Source organism: Aphis gossypii, chromosome 1 (assembly GCF_020184175.1).
Source record: "Aphis gossypii isolate Hap1 chromosome 1, ASM2018417v2, whole genome shotgun sequence".
In the NCBI taxonomy this organism is placed as follows: domain Eukaryota; kingdom Metazoa; phylum Arthropoda; class Insecta; order Hemiptera; family Aphididae; genus Aphis; species Aphis gossypii.
The window spans coordinates 36,939,686-36,955,269 of record NC_065530.1 but is presented as its reverse complement, the minus strand read 5'-3'; the positions used below and the strand labels follow the sequence as shown (position 1 = coordinate 36,955,269).

Below are 15,584 nucleotides of genomic sequence, written 5' to 3'. Positions count from 1 at the left end.
GAAATAATGCAAAGGATTCAAAATATAGAATAACGTTTTTTTTTTTTTTTTACTCCAGTCAGTTAGAGATGTATAATATATTTAATTATAAAAGTTATATAAATATACGTAACAATTTAAAATACTAATTACAATTCACGATACGTATTACATGAATGACAATTGTTACAGGTACATAGTCATAGTTTGGTATAATAATAATCGAACTTTAAACGTGTTTTTTTTGTAGATAAATATTATAAAAAAAGTTGAGTATATCGTTTATTCTTTGGACATATATATAAAGATAAAACGACTTACAAACAAAACATTATTATTTAATTAACGCAGCATATACACGCTTGAACGACTTGGCAGGCTTGTTGTACAACTGTAAAAAAAAAAAAAATAATAATGAGGGTACAACAACTACGATGTAAAATCTACAATTGTATAAAATAGATCAACAAGAATAAAAAAAATAAGTACACGAGCTTCCGAAAAATTGAAATAAATTTCGGAAGCAGTAAAAAAAAAAAAATGTATTCATTATTTTGTTGTCTTGTTTATAAAAATAAAAACACTTCGAGCATAATATTTTTAGTCCAAACGTATAGGTTTTAAAATTCGATATTCAAACGACGTCTTACACTAGGGCCGATGAAGACGAAAAATTAAAAAAAAAAAATGCAACTTAACTTTTGCAGTACCGTTTAGATTTCAATGGTAGCACGAAGTGTTGACGATTCGAACAAATTATAATGGTTAACGGTATGCACAAGACATGTGTATAATACGTACGCGGTGGGGTGTAGCTCTTTAGAGTACCACTTAAGGTTCGGTCGTTAACCCAGAAGACATGACCGTACGCGGACTCGGTAATACGGTACGGTTACTAAATCCAAATAACATAATAATGTCAACATTGAGATTTTTGTGCACCAAACGTTTTTGTGGTGTCCCGAGTATAGCTGCGCTATTACTTATGACTTGTAAGTATTAACAAACTTGAGTGAGTCGGCACCGCCTTCCCCACGAATGACACGCAATATGAGTCGAAAACAATGAACCATTTCAGGCTCTGAACACGATATGCGTAGATGAACGTGAAAGTGAATTCTAATTATTAATTTTTTAATCCAACCCTCTGGAGCTGTCACTAACTTTCTTTAAACCGCACTTCCATGCTTTTTCGCAGTCAACAATCGCACCCCCCCCCCATGTCATAAACAGTCACCGGTCACTATGGTTTTAAATTTTTATCATTGGGCCAATAAGTAGGTACCATAGAAACATCAAAAAGTTAATGTTTTTAGTTTTAATAAAGTTGTAGATAATTAATTCTCTAATTAACTTTATAACTTAACTAATAATTAAATTTCCTACTGTATAATCCGTTCAGTTCACTTTGTACTACACAATAGTTTCAATAAAAAATAAATAAATAGGTAATGGTTCAAGAATTATAATTTTTTTCAATGTAATATATATAATTTTTGGACCACTGTTTTTTTTTTTAAATGGAATAATTGTCAAGTTAGCATTTTAACTGAATGAGTTATGATAACATGACTATTATTCAGTTGATTAAAAACATATTCCGTCAAGTTAAAATAAAAATTTTGTATGATGTATTAAAATAAGGATTAAAATATATATAATAAACCACTAATAATTTCCCAATGTTTCTTATTACAAAAATGATGGATACAAATAGACCTTACATTCGTGTATAATATGTATATCCTATAATATAATGAATTTAAGTCTTATTTATCAGTATATGTAGACATGTAGTTACATAATAAGGTAAAAATTTAAGATCAGCCCAACAGCCAAAGTATAGGAAATTAAAAATAAATAGAAAATCCAAATTCAGAAGATTAATTAATATTATAATAATTAACAAAGATCCATTAAGTTAAGATAAAATACTCATTTAGAAAACAAAATTATATTATGACGACAGACGAGTGTTAAGGAAACATTATTTATCACAATTTTAATTGAATTAATATACTTCCCTTTATTATCTAACTTTGAACTTCATAAATTAATATTTTCTATATTATTACCAAAATTCCAACATTAAAATGTAGGCAATAATTTCCTATTATAAACTTATTTACATAAATAGGTGGATCATTTTTTTCTGAATATTGTTCATTTTTACACCAAATTTAAGTTTTTATAAAAGATCTCTCAAATATTATACAGTTAATTTGACTATTATTAGCATTAACATCATAATACATTTTTTGAATAAGTTTTATTTGAAAATAGATTATAAATGTTTAATACTCCTTTAAGCTTTTATATTTATTTATATTTATATTACATAAATTTTTTTTCAGGATTTTATGTGTATGTACACAATTTAAACATTTATTGTTTGAACAGTGGTATATTAAACCAAAAATATTTATTCAGGTCTACGACTAATGATTATGATTATTCTGTATTATAAATTGAATACTAACCTCCCCAACTCGGTTTAATACAGCCATCTGATCACATTCTTCTAATGCTCTAGGTCCTAAGGTAAACCAATAACTTGTTTTTTCCGGATCAAGCATTATAGTTGTATCATCAGTAATTTTAAACTGAAGATATTGATCTCTTACAAAATCCTGCAATAAAATCAAAATTTGTAATTTTTTATGTATTAAAAATATAATACTTGAAAAACAATATAGTTCTTTACTGAATGAAGTTGAAATTAATTTTTTCAATTTTAAATCTCTTTTTTAGGCTCAACAAAATTATTCTATATCAATATTTAAAAAAACAATATTTTACATACATAATAATTTTTTATTAAGCAACACAATACATTAGTTCAAAATCTATAAACATTTTTGAAAATATGTTTTTTTTACACATTTTTCAGTTAAAATAAAACTACATTATTTTAAAAAAATGTTTTTTTTTTAAAATTCTAATAAGCTAAAGAACCACTGCTCTAAAATAATGTGTACATAGACATTATATAGAATTTTTTAGGACATAATTCAAAATTCTAGTCAATCAAAAATCATTGTTTAAAAGTTTAATAAGTTAGAAGTATTTAACTAAAAACATTTTTTGAGTATAAATTATAATATTAAATGAATATAATATATTTACTCCTTTAACAATTTGTTTAATATAATCCATTTCTAAATTTAATTTCACTGCAAATTTTTCCAGTATATTCCACATTTGACCTGAAAAATATATATTTACATGTTTAATGATAATATTACTCTTACTTTGTAAATTTAAAATAATTCTTAAAGTTAAGTAATCTTATAATCATAAAATGAAATTCATAAAAACCTTCGCTGATTGGTGTACGAAGCATAACTAATGCCCCAATTATCGGTTTAAGTAAAATACGATATTTTGATTCTTCAGAGGAATTAAATTCAGAAACATCAATATCATCAATATTATTTACAATTATAAATTGTTTGCGGTCGCTTTTAATATATGATATTGAAAATCCAAAAGTCTGAAATAAAATTTAATTAATGAAATTTGTACAAAAAAATTATACAATGTTTCTGAAATAATTTAAACATACATTTTTTAAGGTGTTTTCCACATCTTCCATAATTCTTTCATAATTTTTTCCAATATTAAGACCCTTGAAGACAGTTTTTGTCAGATCATCTTTTTTAATTACATTTTTAAATTTCATGTGCTGTGATATAAGGTATTGAACACAGAGAATAGTGGCACTTTTAGTAGGATTTCTAGAAGAATTTACATACAATTAAAAATCAAAAAATTATCTATTAACTTTATTAAATTAATATATTGTACATACACCTTTTTTGTAGTGATGTGATCATTCATCATAATTATAATCAATAATGATGAAAATTTATATTTTAGGATTAAATAATAATAATGTGATACTTACTCAATTTCAACTGAATCCTGTTCGTCTTCCATAATGTAAAGAAACTATAAGATAATTGAACCAGTAGGTATATGAATTTAATATTAGTATGGTGTTTCGTAAATATTAAAATACCGATGAAAATCAATCAAACGACCGTGTTTTCATTTTCTTCTCGCGATATCTGAATAATATTATAAATATCTTAACCTATTATTAGTATTACAATGTTCTAATTCTAAATCCAAAATCCAAATTCCCAAATCGATCTAAGCTGCAGCGCAGCTGCAGTCTTCGGTATCCTGTTATCAATGGAGGGAAAATGGAAAGTTTCAAACCACGGTCACCAGTCGTGGTTATACTCAACCGTGTGACCGTTATCTACGATAATCCGTTATCGCTAAATGTGATAACGGAAAATATAATTACTTATTTGATGAATGATGAGTTACTCTAGTATTAATAAATAATAAATATTATCATGACTAAACAGTAAACAACTAAAACTTTGTTTAGTCATGAATATTATGTTATTTATTATGTTTTAGGGACCTCCGACCTATAGTGAAAATAATATTGAAGGTACGATCCGCAGACTGCAGAGTGTTGAACTCCGACCTAGACTTCGAAGTGAACAGTCGGTTTTTTTTTTTTCTGAAGTTCATTCGGATCTTCGAAATCTCGCCCTCGACCCGGCGTTCGTTCGCTACGGATCGTCACCAGTCGTCAAACGGAGTCTTCGCAATCGGTCGTTGTCGCGTACCATGAACAGATCCAGCGCTACCGCACTCAAAGAACACTTCGAAGAGACTCGACCGGGATTCAGCTCGTACTTGGACTGCTTGACGAGGTCGTACGGCACCGGACTGGGCGCACTGGCGTTCACGTTCGCCGTGGTGCACGTGACGCAGCAGATCATCATCAAGCGGTTCCCGGCGGTTAGCAGGACCCACTTAGCCGTGTCCACGGCGGCAGGAGCGGCGGCTTCGTACGTGGCGGCCAAGGACAAGGTGCGCAAATGCAGGGACTCGTGGGCCGCTTCGCGCGAACAGTGACGGCCGGTCGACCGGGCCGTTTAGTCAGATGGTACAGCGGCGTCGGTGGAGGAGGCGGTGACGACGGCGTGGACGACGCCCAGGCCAGAGAGCTGATCGACAGACAACTGAAACTGGCGCCGGCGGGCGGCCATCAGGTGCTGGTCGTCCAGCCGTACGTCAAGTGGGGCCCCAAGAAGGACAGGAGCACGACGCCGGAAGTCAAGTTGGACGAGAGCCGATCGCTGGTGCGCACTCTGAACGAGTGGTCGGTGACGGACACGCTGTGCGTGGGCCTCACGTCCTACCGGAAGCACACGTTTTTCGGTCCCGGAAACGTGGACGCGATCGCGGAGCGGGTGGCCCGCGACCGACGCATCACGGCCGTGTTCGTCAGCGTCAACGTGCTGAAACCCATCCAGCACCAGCACCTGGAACACCGTTTCGGCGTGCCCGTCTACGACCGGTACCTGATGGTGGTGCAGATATTCCGCAGGCACGCCGTCACCAGGGAGGCCAAGCTGCAGGTGGCCCTGGCCGAACTGCCGTACATCTGGTCGCGGATACGCGGCGCCCAGGACGGGTACGCGGAGCGGCTGGGCACCGAGGCCGGTCAGATAGCGCTCAGCGGCAAGCTGGTGTTCGACGACAAGAAGGACTTGCTCAAGGCGTACGAGAAGAAGCTCAAGAAATCGGTGGACAAGCTGAGGACCCACAGGCAACATTTGCGGAACAACAGGTCCAACAAGGACTTGCCCGTCGTCGCCGTGGTCGGGTACACCAACGCCGGCAAGACTTCGCTGGTCAGAGCGCTGACGGGCGACGCGGGCCTAGTGCCCAAGGACTGCCTGTTCGCCACGCTGGACGTGACCGTGCACGGTGGCGTGTTACCCTGCAACATGACCGTGTTGTACGTGGACACCATAGGTTTCATATCCGATATACCCACTAGGCTCATTGAACCGTTTGTCGCCACGCTGGAGGACGCCATGTTCGCGGACGTCATTGTCCACGTGCGGGACATGTCCCACCCCAATGTCCAGGTGCAAAAGGCCCACGTAGAGGAGACGCTAAAGAGCTTAAGCATCAACCAGGATTTGTTGAACAGTGTAATCGATGTCGGCAATAAAGTCGATCGTCTGGACAATGTCGAGGACGACGGCAGTTCGGTAATGATATCCTGTACCACTGGAAAGGGTTTAGACGAGCTCAAGAGAAAAATAGAAAGTCAAATAATCAAAGCCACTGGTAGACGAATGATGAAAATTCGCGTACGCACTGGCCGCGATGAATACGAATGGTTAAGGACGCACACGGCTATTGTCAATATCGATACGGACGGTGATTATTCTATAATGGAGGTTATTGTTACCCAATCTGATTTAGATGTGTTTAAAAGTTTGTTTATACGTAAAAATATGAACAAATAGTCTTATTGTAGAAAATGTTTTTTTTTAAATAAATGTTAACAAATTTTAAGTAAATAATTGACTAGTTTTTATTGTACTAAAAATAAAATAATAATAACAATAAAAATTACAAAAGTAAAAAATATTACAATTAACCGATACACATTTATGGTCAGTCTTTTCGATAGTAGGATTGCATTACCACAAATTAAAACAATAATAAATCATAAATAACAAAAATAAAAATAAATATGTTGTACTTGAGGAAGTTGTCCAACCTTTGTTCTAAGAATCAATGAATATGTATGTAGTGGAACCAGATTCTCCTGAAACAAAACAGATATACATTAAAAATTAAAATAGAGTAAAGTAAAATAAATTTTATATAAAGGCACTAATTATATATAAAAAAAAAAAAGTATTAATAAAAACGGATCTTTCAAATTATTTTTATTATTTTAATAAAATAAATAATACAAAAACGCGTAATGTTTTTAAATAATTTATATTTATGTATATATTAACAAATTAAATTTTAAAGATGTACCTGTTATTTAAATATTTTCATTCAATTTTGATTTCTTTTTTTCCTTCATATTATTGATGTATTACTGAGTTTATAGTTATTTATAACTTTTGTATGTTATTTTTTTTTTTTTTTTTTTTTTGTCAAAGGCAACAAGTTAGTTACAGTAAACATTTGACATTATTAAATTTCAAAACAACTTACCACAATTTTAATATAATTATAAGAATATAATATGTGTTCCTATAAAAATATTATCACTTTCCAGGTTAAATATATTATGTATAGTGAAGTGCAATAGACCTCACCACATTTTTTTTTTTTTTAACAAAATTAGAGAATTAATCTCTAAAATAGGGATTCCAAGCCCGCCTGTATCATCGGCAATCGACATGATAATAATTTATGCGCTTTTTAGAGCATCTCCACTCCTCTTTATATTGGTTTTCGTTTGCTGGAAGTTAATTTATGTCATAAATGTCATGGTATATATATATATATATACACTCCTAAAACGATAACATAATGGTCAATTTAAATGTTATTATTATGATTTATCAGGTTTTTTTTTATCCAGTGAATGTATTTCGTGGTGAGGAATTAGGTTTGGGTCGTGCAATATTTGGTTAAAAGGATTCACCTGAAACTTTATTGTTATCAATTATCAAATTATAAAATATCGTAAGGTTGACGTGAGTACATAAATATGTTACAGCTGATATGCAAATTGTGGTTAATATTAACATCTGTCAACAATACTAACAGTTATTCACAATTATTTACTCATGTAGCTAAAGACAACACTTCAAACCAATAAATACATAACGATTAAACTATACAAAATTTGATTAATTGTAACATTAGTAATAATTCTAATGCAAGACATAGTGGAAACTAAGTACAACATATTCATAATTGAAAATGTTTTTCCACAAAATTAAGTAGACATATTTAATTTCGGATTTAATTTGATTATAAATTATAATTGATAACCTCAAATTACTTTCACACTCCCAAAACTTGTGAATACAATTTATAGTATTGGCTATTTAAATGTTGACAAAACTCACAATATGCACATCATCCATAACATACATGTATACAATAACTATTTATATCAATAGTAGATATTGTGAATAAGTAGTATAATATAATATGTAAAGTAAGATCAAGTAAATTATAAATATTTTATTTTATTTTTTGTAAGTTTTTATTTTATATAAATTTTGTTGTACCTAACTAACTACAATATTATTATAAATCTAAACATCTATCGATAGCATTGGATTACACGTAATCCATGTTTTTATAATAAAATGATAAAAAAAAAAAAATAATAATAATAATAAATAAGTAAATAATAACTGTATAAAACAATAAATACTACAAATATTTCTTCAAATTTATTAATTAGTAATTACATAATATTATATAAGTGACATTTTAAAATGAATCCAATGGTTCTATTAAGGTTTATTCAAACATATAAATATAATAAAATAATAATTATTAATTAAAAATATTATAGTAGTCAATTGGTTTGTTATTATTATTATAATAATCATCAATCATCACTGGGTTGAAATTTAAATTTTAACTTTTATAATAAATCAGCATCTGTAATATTAGCAGCAAGCAACAGGTGAATTTTATTTTAAGCGGATTGTTACCTCTGCCACAATAGAATTTTTTTATTATTGTCCTAATATTTAATTTTGTTTTTATTAATTTTTAACTATTGATGTTTAATTAATAACTTTAGTGATTGAGTTTTTAATTCTTATAAATGCAATTTAGTATTAAAAAATAATTATTTGTATACAAATTTATTTTATTATCCAATTATTTTTTTGATATTATAAAAGTAAAGGAACTCAAATATTTTATTAATAGTAATTACTATTATTTATTGAATAAAAATATATTGTGGCAGTGGTGCTATCCTTTAGTAACAATGTATGATCTAAGTATCTATAAAAAGTAATCAAAAATACATCAAAAAATTATAAACATATTCCTATAGATAAATTCATATTTAAAAAAAAAATAGTAAAATAAGTAGCCCAACAATATTTGATATAAAGTTATAATAATAATCTAATCAAGAGGTTTTGTGCAGAATTTGTATTTTACACTTCATTGTACAAATTTATTTATTAAAATTTTATTCCTTACACAATTATGTTTAAATTATGTTTTATCTTAAGAAAAATATGATTTGGAATTCAACATCCCATGTAATACACAACTTATTTTTGGATTTACAATACTTTTATATTTTATATATGTATATATAAAAAAAAAAAAAAAATATATATAAGATAATCTTAATTTGTTTTACTAAGTGGAAAATTATTTTTGAGATAATTATGAAACGTCAAAACATTTAAAAATTATTCTACCCATTATTTTTCTTTGTTGTCAATATTCATTTACAATAGAAATAGTCCTGACAAATACCTGGTTATTTTTGTCTGGTATATGGAGCATTACGACCTCCATACCGACTACCTTGATTACCAGTCGGTTTGGATGGCCCACTACTACCGCCAGTATTGTAATTTTTCCAGCCACGTCCACCACCACTTTGAGAATTATCTAAAAAAAAAAATAAGTTATAATTTTGAACACAATACTTTACATTTATAATACAATATCACCTTGCGAGTATGAATTTCCTGAATAGTAATCATCATTACCACCTCCATTGTATGTTGCTACACCACCATACCTATAAAAAATTCATTCAGTTTTATTATCAGACATAATTAAAATATACAAATAATTAATTTGAAAACATTTATAAAATTAATATAAGATGAATTTACCCAGAATCAAAATGAGAATAATGAGATGAACCAGAATCGCCATATCCACCATTACCAGGATAAGCATTTGATCCTTCCATTGCTGATCGAGCTCTATCCAATATGCTCATTACTTTGGCTTTTCCGGGCACTGGAGCTCTGGGCATACGAGGTGGCTGAGGTGGCATTTGGCGAATTACTGCAGGTGGAGGTGGTGGAGCATGAATTATTGGTCCTGGATGACGAACAGGAGGAGCACCTCCAAATTGTTGCATTTCACGTGCTTGTTCTTGTGCAATTTGATCATTATGGTCGGGTATCAAAAACTTTCTAAGTTCTGCAAGTGCATAAGCGAGACGAGCATAAGCTTCAGCAGGGGGAGCATAAGCAGTAACTTGCACATGAAGTTCATCAGCAAGGTGCGCAAATTTTGGATTTAATGAACTTCTCATTTCATCTTCCTATAAAATATAAATTTTTTAAAATAAATATATGGATATAATAACAAATGGAAAAATTGTAACCAAAATATTTTAAAATGAAATATGCAATAAAAAGTTTGTTGCTACTTAATACGTTTGAAAATAAATAAGGTTTAAATACTGGTCAAGGTAAGTATTATTAAAACTACACATACTTTTTCTTTGTTGCGCATTGATCCTTTGCCCAATATTGCCATTTTGGTCATAGTATCTTCTTGGAGACGTTTTAAAGAGTTTCCCTTAGGTCCCAATAGCTTACCAACAAAGTTGAACTGAAAATATAAAATTTATTATAATATTTACAAAAAATTATTTTTAAAATCACTAAAAATGTTGTATATGTTTAAAATTCATACCCTTGGGAATTCTTTTGCTGGAACCATAATTTTGGCAGTTAGCCGAATAGGTTTATCACTATTTATGTCCAAATAAGTAGATTCTGGTTTGCCGTTGGTGTTTTGTGCTCTGGCAATTTCTAGAATAAAATAAATTATATATTATATCATAAATGGCATAGGTTTTTCAGGTTATTCAAAATGGTATTTTACAATATTTTTAATTTATTAAAATATTATAGTTTATTAAGTTCTTAAAATAGAACTTATATATATATCACGAAAACTTAATATGTTTAAGGAATTCACTTATTCACTTTTTATATTTATTTTTAAATTTAAATTTACAATCTATATGATTTGAGCATAATAAATAAATATGATACAGGTATAATTACAAACAAATTACTAGAAAATACCGTTAAAAGGTTAACCCTATATTTAACATTTAAAGCACTAGGAATTATGGTGTTATACCAAAATAAAGACATCAGGGCATGAGGCAAGTCTAAGGGTGAACGTAAAATGTATAGATTTGGATCTAATCATTTTAAATTTCCAGTTAATGTACTACTTTTACACGAGAATGTAGTGAATTTGGAGATTTTAAGTAGTTATGAAAAGATAAGAAGGTATAAATAAAATTGAATTATCATCCGTATTGTCGGCAATAGTATAGTTGGTTGGTCTGGGGCAAAATTATTGTGGAGGATAGGGGAAAGGATACTTGTTGGACACCAGTAAATATATTGGCTATGGAAGAAAAATCATCACAGATACGATTTTGAAAGAGGCGGTCGGAGAGATACAATTTAATAATAGAAAAATAGCTACCTAGTACCTATGTAGAAACTTTTTTAACTTATAGAGGAGGCTGTTATGCCACACCATATCAAAGGTCTGAGAAATACAGAGAAATAACATTTTGATACTTGGATTAACAATAAATAATAATCATAACTCGGTTGCATTTAAGTCTACAAGGTTGTACAATAAGTTGAAGTTAGAACCTTGTTAATAGGCATACCTTAATTAGAATTAACTTGATATATATATATACTGAATTAATGTTAATTAGGGTATAACTATAGGTATATCTACATTATATGCTCAACTAAAATCATAATAATGTAATACACTTCCATTAAACCAGTTTATATTTACAAGCGTAGTATTTAAATTGATTTACCTTAATTTAATTTTAATCTAACCAAACTTGGTTGTATAGTAGGTATTTTCTATTTAAATGCATTTTATACACCTATAATTTTTAATCTTTATTTCAAACATGAATTAACTAATTTTAAGTAAACCAAATTAACTAACAGTAATTTATAATTACATTTAGGTAATTCGGAGAGCTAACTTATTAGAGTTGAGGTAAACCAGGACGTTTCATTTACATATGTGGTCTTCATCTTACAAACGTACAACATAGTAAAAATTGTTTCAAGCAGACAAGAACCAATAGGGCTGTAATCCAAGTTAAGATCTTAAGGAAACATTAACTATACAAAATCGTTTTTCAGTTTATGACATCAATAATATGAAAAAAATTCTTAGTGTTTCATTACTTGAATAACTTTTTTGTAATTTTGATATCGAAAAAATAAACTTTATATTGAACAGTCTAATCTCTTTCTAGTATAACAATTTGGTTGTTTAATTTGGACTACAACCCAAGTGGTCCTTCTGAGATGGTGATAACAATCATGAGTGAAGTGTCCTCTTTAGGTTGTAAACATTCAAATGTATTAAATAAATTTATTTATAGAAATTATGTTAGCTAATTTTATGAAAATTATAATTTTAAAGTTATGTAATTAATAGTTACAACCAAAAAGCATCAGTAATGCAGTAAAATACATTTTGGAAAAATCAAAAAAAGAATGTTTGAAGATTTGACCAGTACTAATTTAAATATCATATAACATAGTTCTGATCATGGATTTGTAGGTATATTGAATTTAAGTTTTAAGAATTTAATTAACATAAAAGTATTAGCCACTTTTTGTCTGAAGAAGAAATTAACAAGTTTAGTAATTATTATTAAAATTATAAAATAAAATGGACGTTAGATGGTAAAATTTCTTGTTGTATACTAAAATATGTTTTTAGTTAGGTACAATACAACATATAAATTACCTTCCTAGCATGAACTTAATAAAAAAGAGAATTTTGTACTTGCATGTGTTGTCTCAGTCTCGGTCTTACAATGAACAACATTTTTCAAATTTTCATTTACCAATTTTAATAGTCCCGTTAGTTTTGATATTAGAGTGAATTGACCAATTAAAAAATTTAAATGTAAGATCTAAAGTACCATGAAGTGTTTTATTGATATTATTATTTTTAAAGTCAGTTATGATCATCTTAAAATATTCAATTTCACTAAGGTCATAACTGACTAAAAATAATAGTATCAATAAAACTATACATGGGGCTCTAGATGATAATCTGATAAATTGTATAGTACCTAGGTCAATTCACTCCAACATTAAAACTAACAGGACACAACCAAAACCTCGATCAAAACTAATAAATGGACATTTGTTAAGTTACCTATATATGTTTAAAACAAAGAAAATACAAGTGGGTATCTTAAAAAGAAAAATCTATGGTATCTTGTAACATGCTTTGATGGTCAGATATGAATAAAATCAAATGGTGTAAGTAAATAGGGTGACACACACAAGTTTATGACTCAAGTTTAATAGAAGTCATACAAATTAATGTAGGTATGACGGCTTTAAAGTAAATTACTTACCTTCGTCGATGAGTTTCATTGTGTTTAAATGGGTAGAAGCATCCAGAGCATACTTTTCTTTGACCAGGGCCGACACGTATTCGTTTGGCTTGGATTCAGAAGACATTTCTCCGTTGGCACCATCATTCATTTCGGTTGAAGACATATTGTTCGGGAAACGACGGTTCACTGACGATTACTAAGAACACAACGAAACGGCAAAATAATAACAGATTTGTTTTCGGCGTGATAAATGTTTTGACTTGACAGCGTTCCGCGCTTAATGCTTACACAAGACTCGGAAACAGTAGATCGGCTGCGTAGAATTGTGTGACGAAGAAGTTTACGGGTTTCCGGCGCGACGTGAACAGGTACGTGACAGGTATGTAAAGGGTGCAAAACGTGATATACGAATGGAAAAAAAGGACTATGCCGCCGGACACAAAACACAGGAGAGAGTTTGGTTAACTGGGCAAGTAGGCAACGCGCGTTGAAAATGGCCGACAACACAATGATCCGTGAACATGAACGCCGTGCCACAGTTTGTGAGTGGTGGTGATGGCGGGGTGCGGCGGGTTTTGCAACGGCGAGACGGACGAGGGGGCTGGATGACGCGCGAAACGGTCTGGCGCAACGTTTCGCAACGGGCGGTGAAACGTTCGTAATATAATGATAATCGATACCGCGCGATCAACGAAAAGTACCGCGTGCACCACGGCGGTTCATAGATCGCAGCACTGGTTACGTGCCAAGGAATTTCGCCGTTTTCGTTGTAAACCCGGGAACAAATCTAGTTTAGCGGCCACGCGAATTTTTCGATTTTTTTTGCCGAAACCCTAGTAAATCAACGTTTTAAAAACGATGGTGCAAAAAAAAATTGGCGGAAATCAATAGTTTTTGAGTTATACCATTTTGAAATTTGAGTTTTTCTACAATGTACTTATATGGGTAATTTTATGCAAAGTTTCATCGGATTACCTAATCGCTGCGCTCACTCGGACTTTTAAAAACGAACACATCACTCGACTTGCTATGCAACACAACCTCAAGTAGGAGTTGGATTAAAATGCATTTTAAAAAATGTAAAAATGTAAAATGCATAAAATTTGACTGCGCGTGTTTCGGCACTCGTCGCTACGCTCCTCGGCGCCGTCGCTCCGCTCCGCACAAATCGAAAATATCCCTCGATTTGCTATGCAACACCACCTCGAGTAGGTCACAGGGTTAAAAAAATGCATTTTGTTGCACTGAGTCACCTAGCAGGGTTAAAAGGGGCAAAATTAATTCGACGAAAAAACGAGGAAAAAAGTGCAAAAATTTTTCTCTGAATGTCGGGTTCGAACCCGAGATCACGATAATGGTACTTTGGGTGCAGACCACTGCGCCACACTATTTTAGCTCGAAACTTTGCATAAAATTACCCATATAAGTACATTGTAGAAAAACTCAAATTTCAAAATGGTATAACTCAAAAACTATTGATTTCCGCCAATTTTTTTTTGCACCATCGTTTTTAAAACGTTGATTTACTAGGGTTTCGGCAAAAAAAATCGAAAAATTCGCGTGGCCGCTAAACTAGATTTATACCTAAACCCGTTATCGTGTGGGGTGGCACGGTCCGGTGCGTGCCGAGTGTATCGACCCCGTCGACTCGCGTACCCGCACCCCACGACCCATCTTCCCGAACCGCCAACGTGTCACGTCCGGGGCCCGCGTACACGCTGCAACAGACTCGTGGACGGACTCGGAACAATGATCTGGAGGGAGAGCCCAGGACATTAATTTGAATGTACGCCATACAAATATTTATCTTGTACTTACATTTTTTCGAATCCATCACTTGCCCTTATTGCTTGATTATTATCATTAAGAAATGTAATAAAAAAAGTTCGGTACCTATTTCAGAAGTTCGTGAATACATCGAAATCCCTCATTTCAAGAGCATAAACCAACAAAATTCGTTTTAACGAGATTTAAATTTAAATTTAAATCAACACACTACAAATACGTATTAATCTTTTTTAATGATACACATTTACAGAAGTACATACTATAAATTATATACATATTATATCAGAATGTATATTATATAGGTATAGGTACATACTATAGTGAGTAGTTAAAAATTAATACATACATGAGTCATTATTTATTAATAAGTATAATATTTATTGTTTATTAGTTTATTACGTAAGCAATATATTTATTTGTAGCCACTCGTGCTTACTCGGTAAATAGCGTTGTCCAAATTTGAAGTGTTACAAAACACACTATCGTTGATGTCATGTCTCTGTAAATAACGTTATTTAAGACGACGCGGAGACCTGATTTTGCTATTTAACGATATGCGATTTATCTTTTCGAGTGATAATCACCAAAA

The 15,584-nt window shown here is 31.6% G+C and overlaps 3 protein-coding genes across 5 annotated transcripts; 1 reads left to right on the top strand and 2 right to left on the bottom strand.

Annotated features, from left to right (window-relative positions):
* Window positions 1-41: 41 nt before the first annotated feature.
* LOC114125700 (uncharacterized) lies at window positions 42-4,143 on the bottom strand. The gene is made up of 6 exons (XM_027989467.2): window positions 3,887-4,143; window positions 3,545-3,716; window positions 3,298-3,472; window positions 3,106-3,185; window positions 2,460-2,609; window positions 42-370 (listed from the first exon to the last, which is right to left on the bottom strand). Exons 1-6 carry the CDS (start codon window positions 3,916-3,918, stop codon window positions 314-316), a joined length of 666 nt encoding a protein of 221 aa, XP_027845268.2. The 5' UTR covers window positions 3,919-4,143; the 3' UTR covers window positions 42-313.
* Window positions 4,144-4,296: 153 nt separating this feature from the next.
* LOC114125698 (putative GTP-binding protein 6) lies at window positions 4,297-6,386 on the top strand. The gene has a single exon (XM_027989463.2). The coding sequence runs from the start codon at window positions 4,884-4,886 to the stop codon at window positions 6,327-6,329; it is 1,446 nt and encodes a 481-aa protein (XP_027845264.2). The 5' UTR covers window positions 4,297-4,883; the 3' UTR covers window positions 6,330-6,386.
* Window positions 6,373-13,746, bottom strand: LOC114125699 (KH domain-containing, RNA-binding, signal transduction-associated protein 2). Of its 3 annotated transcripts, none has more exons than XR_007603594.1 (8): window positions 13,496-13,745; window positions 13,226-13,403; window positions 10,480-10,598; window positions 10,279-10,395; window positions 9,663-10,102; window positions 9,495-9,565; window positions 6,856-9,432; window positions 6,373-6,634 (listed from the first exon to the last, which is right to left on the bottom strand). XR_007603594.1 is itself a non-coding variant. In XM_027989465.2 (8 exons), the coding sequence occupies exons 2-7, from the start codon at window positions 13,368-13,370 to the stop codon at window positions 9,299-9,301; spliced, it is 1,026 nt and encodes a 341-aa protein (XP_027845266.1). In that variant the 5' UTR covers window positions 13,371-13,403; window positions 13,496-13,745; the 3' UTR covers window positions 6,373-6,634; window positions 9,295-9,298. The 3 variants fall into 3 exon arrangements, 1 of the variants encoding a protein (XP_027845266.1); XM_027989465.2 differs by having other exon boundaries at window positions 9,295-9,432; XR_007603595.1 differs by having other exon boundaries at window positions 13,226-13,746.
* Window positions 13,747-15,584: the final 1,838 nt, after the last annotated feature.

Bases quoted from the DNA above. Each gene is read 5' to 3' on its own strand.
- LOC114125700 (XM_027989467.2), bottom strand. From the start codon at position 3,918: ATGGAAGACGAACAGGATTCAGTTGAAATTGA. The intron at 3,473-3,544 runs GTATGTTTAAAT...ATTTTATTTCAG, and splicing joins TGGAAAACACCTTAAAAAAT to ACTTTTGGATTTTCAATATC. The intron at 371-2,459 runs GTTAGTATTCAA...TTTTTTTTACAG, and splicing joins TATTAAACCGAGTTGGGGAG to TTGTACAACAAGCCTGCCAA.
- LOC114125698 (XM_027989463.2), top strand. From the start codon at position 4,884: ATGCAGGGACTCGTGGGCCGCTTCGCGCGAACAGTGACGGCCGGTCGA.
- LOC114125699 (XM_027989465.2), bottom strand. From the start codon at position 13,370: ATGTCTTCAACCGAAATGAATGATGGTGCCAACGGAGAAATGTCTTCT. The intron at 9,566-9,662 runs GTAAATTCATCT...AATTTTTTATAG, and splicing joins TATTCTCATTTTGATTCTGG to GTATGGTGGTGTAGCAACAT. The intron at 9,433-9,494 runs GTGATATTGTAT...TTTTTTTTTTAG, and splicing joins AGGAAATTCATACTCGCAAG to ATAATTCTCAAAGTGGTGGT.